General features: G+C 35.9%; 2 protein-coding genes across 4 annotated transcripts in view; one reads left to right on the plus strand and one right to left on the minus strand.

Annotated features, from left to right (window-relative positions):
- LOC121386362 overlaps window positions 1–7,500 on the plus strand; it is a 25,743-nt gene that overhangs the window by 4,032 nt on the left and 14,211 nt on the right. The gene's annotated exons all lie outside the window — the stretch shown is intronic.
- Window positions 3,767–7,500, minus strand: part of LOC121386371 — a 5,736-nt gene continuing 2,002 nt past the window's right edge. The window contains exons 3-6 of one of the 2 annotated variants that reach the window (XM_041517256.1): window positions 7,278–7,379; window positions 5,990–6,122; window positions 4,649–4,740; window positions 3,767–3,880 (exon numbers count right to left, since the gene is read on the minus strand). In XM_041517256.1, coding sequence (XP_041373190.1) covers window positions 3,869–3,880; window positions 4,649–4,740; window positions 5,990–6,122; window positions 7,278–7,379 — 339 coding nt within the window. In that variant the 3' untranslated portion in view covers window positions 3,767–3,868. The remainder of the gene's footprint in view (window positions 3,881–4,648; window positions 4,741–5,989; window positions 6,123–7,277; window positions 7,380–7,500) is intronic. The other variant, XM_041517257.1, reaches the window with a different exon arrangement.

Below are 7,500 nucleotides of genomic sequence, written 5' to 3' on the forward strand. Positions count from 1 at the left end.
GAAATCCCTTTTTGTAATTGTTTTACATATAAAAAAGGGTTTTATTCCAATTTCCCTAAAATTTAAATTTGTTTTTTTTTTTAATTTAAAATTTGAAAGTATTTCTTGCAGAAAAAACCCAAAGGGTTTTGTTGCCACACCCCAAATTTTAAAAGGCGGAACATTTAAAAATAAAAGGGTTAAAGTTTTTGTCCCTAAGTAACTAAATCCAATTTGGTTGAAAGTAACTTCCTTTTTTTACAAATAAATCCTGTTACGCAAGGCTCATTTTTTAAAAATGGACTTGTTTTACCAACTAAAAAGGATTTTTTTTAAAAACTTTGAAATATGTAAACAGCTTAAAAACCCCCGTTGACAACACCAAAACTGGGAAAATTTGTGAAAATATTTTTGCATTAAAATAAACCGGGTTTTCCCAAAAATTTCCCTTTTTAAACAAATGGGAAATACCTGTTGAAACGGGTTTGATGTTTTTAAAAACACGGGACCTACTTTTCACACAATATCTATACTATATTAGAATGTTAATTTTGAAGGTATTCATTAAAAAACAACATTTGTGGTTGCTAATTTAAAAAAAAAAAAAAAAAAAAAATAACAACAACAACAACAACAATAATAATTATAATAATAATAATAACAACACAACAACAACAACAATAATAATAATAAAGATAATAATATTAATAATAATAATAAACAAAACAACATAATGCGGCAATTTAATATTACAAACATAGCGCAAGCTACTTTTCTAATAAGGGACATGTCAGAATTGTTATGTCATTTAGTAGTTCTAATGTCATTAGACCATTTACCGCATATTTGATTGAGAACCGTGTTGTTTTATTTTTAAAAACCCCAATATTTCAGTTTATACTTGTTATGTAATGATAATACCGAACTCCGGGCATATATAAACGAGCATACCATAGTGTTTTATCTGACTTACTTGCATGGAGTCTGTTGCCACGGCAGCTCCGACCACGAATACCAAGACACAGCACAAAGCAGCGAGCTTCATAATGAATCGTCAGATCAACTGAAAAGTATGTATGTAAACATTCTAGTATGACATCTTTAGTTAAAGAGATCCAGATATATAACACTATGCTGGTAGGTATGCAGGGTTTTGTGCAGGAGAGTCCGAGCAGGGTTTAAGAAAGGCACCTAAAAGTATTCAGTATTTTGAGAGAAGAAAGGAAGGAAATATTTTATTTAGCGACGCACTCAACATTTTGTTTTACGGTTATATGGTGTCGGCAATATGGTTAAGGACCACACAGATATTGAGAGAGGAAACCTGCTGTCGCCACTTCATGGGCTACTCTTTTCGATTAGCAGCAAGGGATCTTTTATATGCACCATCCCACAGAGAGGATAGTACATACCACGACCTTTGTTAAACCATATGTGGAGCACTGGCTGGAACGAGAAATAGCCCAAATGGGCCCACTGACGGGAATCGATCCTAGATCGATAGCGCATCAGGCGAGCGCTGTACCACTGAGCTACGTCCCGCCCCAGTTTTCAGAGAGAAGGGCAACGTTTAAAGAGGTCGACATGCAATATTCAGTAGTAGTTACTTCTTCATATATCATTTTATGTAATCTGAGTTTAAATAAAGTGTTGTTCTGTTCTGTTTACATGGGCTATGTCTCGTACCGACCAGTGCACCACGACTGTTATATCAAATACCGTGGTATGTGTTATCCCGTCTATGGGATGGTGCATATAAAATATCTCTTGCTACTGATGGAAAAAAATGTAGCGGCTTTGCTCTCTGAGACTATATGTCAAAATGATCAAATGTTTGACATCCAATAGCCGATGATTAATAATATCAATGTGCTCTAGTGGTGTCGGTAAACAAAACACACTAACAAACTGCTCTGTTAGGTAATCTGAAACATGTGATTATAATAGAATCTATCACCGTTGTGAGGTATATATAAGGCCATTCCAACCCGAGGGACAAAAACATTTTGTCCTGATGGTTGGAATTGCCTTATGAATACCTCAAAACGGTGTTTGATTTTTGTCTTGCCCATTTAATTTCAGTAATAAAACATTAATTTTGTAACCGAAGGTTTGTTTATTGTAGAAAGATTCGTAAACATTTGACCTACAAACTCATTTAATCATAAGCGGGGGAAATATAATCCAGCTCATGCAATGACATAGAACTGTAACAACTGACCAATAAATATAAAGTTGAAAATATTAATTAGTGTATATATTTTTAAAACAATGATACAAAGTGAAATGGCAAACAGAATTCTGAAAACCACAAGTCAATCGTTGTAAAAGATGAGCTATGATGTCACGCGTATGTGGAAATCGTCTAGCCCTAGGGTCAGACAAATTGATCTAGCTCTAGGGTCAGACAGGTTTTTCTAGCACCGTGCAAACCTGGATAACCCTGTCCCGTGGGCAGGAGTAATGGTTCTGATAGCAGGATGCACATCAAGATGCACATCTTAATGTAGAGAGAAAACGAATAGCATTATATACACATAGCTTAGGCCTACTATACGGGGATACACGAAGGCGATTTGAAATTTACGGTTATTCGCAACGACTTACCATCACCTTTACGACTGGATTTACAATCCTTTCACAAAGAAACTGTCAGGAAGCAATTAAACTCTGTGAAAAAATATCTTGGGTACTGACAATTCCGAATATCTCGGATATGCTGCTTGGCATCCGAAATCAGCAAGTAACTTCGCCAGTTGATTTCCAAAACGACTATTATAGACGAAAGCGTAATGTGTTGGCGCATAGGTCGTATATGAAGTAAACAACACATAATGTGAGTATACATATAAAAAAAGTATTATAAATTTAAACTTATTTTTAAACAGTCTAAACATGTTCAGGATGGGATTAAAAAAATTCCATTGCATTTCCTAAATCAAATAATCTTTCCTCTTTAGTTTAAAATGGCTGCACTCCCTCAATATACGACACTCCGTCAGAGTGCACCGAAAGTGGAGGATCCATCTTCATAATAAGTGAATGTGTTAAAAATGTCGCGTGAGCCCTGGTGATGATATCAGGTGTTCGCGAAAGTTGAGTATATCCTGCCCCACCGCCAATTTTATCCTTTCTGCACTATATGCAAGGAGTTATCCAAAAAAATCGGAATAACTTAAGGATTGTTTTCTATTTCTTTTATGTTTATCGGAGTATGAGAGAGAGAGAGAGAGAGAGAGAGAGAGAGAGAGAGAGAGAGAGAGAGAGAGAGAGAGAGAGAGAGAGAGAGAGAGAGAGAGAGAGAGAGAAGAATCTACAAAGCCGTTCATACACAAGTTTTCGGATGATGTTTTTGTTTGTTAGTTCATAACTTGATGAACGTAACCTCCCAAAAACCAAAACAAACAACACAAGCCCCCAGACAATTCCTATAATTAAATTTGAAACATACTTAATAATAACACTAAATGTTCATATTTTATATTCAGTAATTTTGTTAGGTTCGTAAACAATAACTCTAAGTAAGACCAACTACCATTAAAGTGACGTCATCAGATATAATATCACGTTCCCTGACAACGTCATTACTTTACGTTTATCGAGAATCGAACAAACTCGCGTTATTACGGCTCGACCAATGGGGTGACGTTAAATTGTAATGAATGTAACGGAAGTTAAATTATTGTTTGCTGTATTGAAAAATGTGTTGCGATATTATTTTTGAATGACGATGCAGACCTCGTTGCAGGCCAAATTATAGTGTTGAAACACATAACAAGTCAGTAGCTGAGTGCTCTTCAAAACTCTTTATTGCGTATTTTCTTAAATTTTATGACGGCATGGCGCTTAATTTTGTTTCTATTTCTTTCCTGCACTCCACCATACCGATTCACTGCTGGCTCTGAAATAAAGAAAATCAAGTAAGCAGGTAACATTTTGACGAAAATACCCCACAAAATACTTAGTATACGAAAATGTGACTTCTTGACAACTTGTGTTAGTTTAGAAGTGCTATTTTTGATTAGGTAAAGTGTGGTTAAAGACTCCGACCTAGTTATTAGATAGTGTGACACATTTTCAACTACTACCGCTTTTTACTATTGAGTTACACATATTTGATCAACTTGTGAAATAGATTTGTTTTATAATTCTTGATTTCTATTTGTGTATTGACATACAAACATATATACACGTACATATACAAATAGTTTACAAACAATAATAAATCTAAATTTTATCAGCAGTATACAAGAAAGAACAACAAAGACAAAACAGGCATACATTAATATATATTAGTACATTGTTAAGCTTGTTAAGGCCAAAAAAATAAATATGTGTCTTTCAGGTTTCATCTCTCAAAAGACAAGGTAGGTAGGTAGGTGTGTTTTTTTTTTTTTTTTTTTTAATTTTTTTTAAACCGTGTTCTTGACATACTGCATATAACCTGTATGCAAAAAAAAAAATTAAGGTCGCAGCGTAAAATTAGGGTCGGTCGGGAAACCGGAAACACTTCTTCTTTTTTTACGCCTAATCTATTGTATGATTAATTATAAGTAGCTGGTCTTTTGTTTTTGGTATAGCTTACAACAAATAAAACACAAAGATACCACCAACTAACACACGCATATATTACTAATTTATTGTATATATTACAATAGACATTACTCACGATGTCGTAGGGTTTTCCCTGAACCGCACAGACAAGGCAATTCCGCGTACAACGTTTATACTTCCGCACTAGTTGGTTAGAGGATGGTGTGTCTGGAAAGATAACATAATCAGGGTCAGATTTCCTCTAGACAAGGCAGTCCAAGGCTATAAGAAGCAGTAAGGCTGTTGGTGTTTAGTTTACGAAAAAGATAAAACAACATACTGACTAGTGTCAGTTAATCCTGCTTGAAATATCAACCGGCCTCGGTGGCGCAGTGGTTAAGCCATCGGTCTTGCTTATTCATGTCTCATAAATCCCGCCCCTTCTTTTGAAATGCTTACTTCATTGGTGATGTACCGCGTAGTTAGGCATCGGTCTTGCTTAACTGTGCCTCATAAATCCCCCCCCTTCTTTTGAAATGCTTACTTCATTGGTGATGTACCGCGTAGTTAGCCGTTGGTCTTCCTTAATCATGCCCCATAAATCCCGTCCCTTCTTTTGAAATGCTTACTTCATTAGTCATGCACCGCGTAGTTAGCCGTCGGTCTTGCTTAACTGTGTCCCATAAATCCCGCCCCTTCTTTTGAAATGCTTACTTCATTGGTCATGCACCGCGTAGTTAGCCGTCGGTCTTGCTTAACCGTGTCCCATAAATCCCGCCCCTTCTTTTGAAATGCTTACTTCATTGGTGATGTACCGCGTAGTTAGTTGTTGGACTTGCTTAATCATGTCCCATAAATCTCGCCCCTTGTTTTGCAATTCTTACTTCATTGGTCATGCACCGCGTAGTTAGCCGCCAGTCTTCCTTAATCATGTCCCATAAATCCCGCCCCTTCTTTTGAAATGCTTACTTCATTGGTGATGTACCACGTGGTTAGCCGCCAGTCTTGCTTAATCATGTCCTATACATCCCGCCCCTTCTTTTGAAATGCTTACTTCACTGGTCATGTACCGCGTAGTTAGCCGTCATTCTTGCTTAATCATGTCCCATAAATCCCGCCCCTTCTTTTGAAATGCTTCATTGGTCATGCACCGCGTAGTTAGCCGCCAGTCTTGCTTAATCATGTCCAATACATCCCGCCCCTTCTTTTGAAATGCTTACTTCACTGGTCATGTACCGCGTAGTTAGCCGTCATTCTTGCTTAATCATGTCCCATAAATCCCGCCCCTTCTTTTGAAATGCTTCATTGGTCATGCACCGCGTAGTTAGCCGTCGGTCTAGCTTAATCATGTGCCCTTCCCGGTTAAGCCGATACCTTTTCGATCACGACTCGTACGTCTGACATTTCGAAAATGATTACAACAAATTAATGCACATGCAGATGCCAAGAACATCTAGAAAACAAGCAGAGAGCTCACCTCGTTTCAGCATGTAGACCTCCGAGTCCGAGCAGAAATCGGCCAACAGGTTTCCGATCGCTCTCTCCACTTGGTCTTTTGGAACAGAACGTTCAGGAACGGACCAACTTTCATCAGCCTGTACGACGTCATTCTAGAAAATAATAATAATAATAATAATGTTATTGATAATAATAATAATAATGATGATGACGATAATGATGATGATGATGATGATGATAATAATAATAGTGATATTGTTGATAATAACAACAATAACAACAATAATAATAATAATAATAATAATATCGCTAATAATAATAATGTTAATAATAATAATCATGATATTGATAATACTAGTAATAATAATGATGACTATAATGATGATGATGATCATAATAAAAATAGTGATAATAATAATAATAATAATATCGCTAATAATAATGATAATAATAATAATAATAATAATAATAATATTGATAATAATAATAATAACAATAATGATATTGATACTACTACTACTAATAATAATATTGATGATAATAATAATAATAATGATGATGATGATGATGATGATGATGATAATAACGAAGTCAGTTATTATTATTGGTTAAAGCTGTATATTTTTGTTGTGTAATCATTTGGAATATACCATTTAGTTCGTTCTCACTGTCGATAACCATTGCTTTTAGATATTTTTTGGCATCACATGCTATTCAACCCTGACAATTACGAAAATAGCCACAGCAAAAATATGCCGTGGAAAAAAAGACCACGGCATTTTTAAAGAAAAGGTCTCCGGTTAATGTGTAAAAGAGGAAATTAATGTGTCAGTACATGTATTATAAAAAGAAATAATTAACTGAGAGAAATGACAGAAAATTTAAATGTTCACGGCAAAATTAATGCCGAGATAAATTAAAAGCAGAGAGGCAGTCATCACGGCATTGTCGATTGCCGTGGGTAAGTGCCAGTGCGAGTACTTTTTGAAGTACTCGTTTGAAAACTCGTTTATGGATGGAACTATTTTCGTCATTGACAAGTGGTTTCGTTCGCGTCCGCGTGGTACGGCTCCGTTAATAAATTGTTAATAATTATTGTCTGGTGTCTGAATTTTCTTTATTAATTATATTAGAGATGCGCATCAACATTTTAAAGGCCCACTCGGGGTAAAAAAAAACACACAGAGGGTACATAAAAAGCCATATACCCCTCGAGATGCTTCTACAACATATAATATTCCGGATTTTCTACTATATATTTCAGGGTCCTCATATAAAATTGCATAAGACTAAATTTAAGTACATACCCCACTGTCCAGTGCCCGTTTCGTATCTCCGTATGTCTCTCTTTCACCAAGAGGCTTCACCCCGCACGTTCGCTTCACTGGGTCCTTCATACCAACCAAACCCTGGAATGTGAAAATTAATTAAACACGGAATTGTATCATTATTTCTTAGCATGCCTTGCTTGGTTTTACCGTCAAAGGGCACACACACACACACACACACACACACACACACACACACACA

This window comes from Gigantopelta aegis, chromosome 12 (assembly GCF_016097555.1).
Source record: "Gigantopelta aegis isolate Gae_Host chromosome 12, Gae_host_genome, whole genome shotgun sequence".
In the NCBI taxonomy this organism is placed as follows: Eukaryota; Metazoa; Mollusca; class Gastropoda; order Neomphalida; family Peltospiridae; genus Gigantopelta; species Gigantopelta aegis.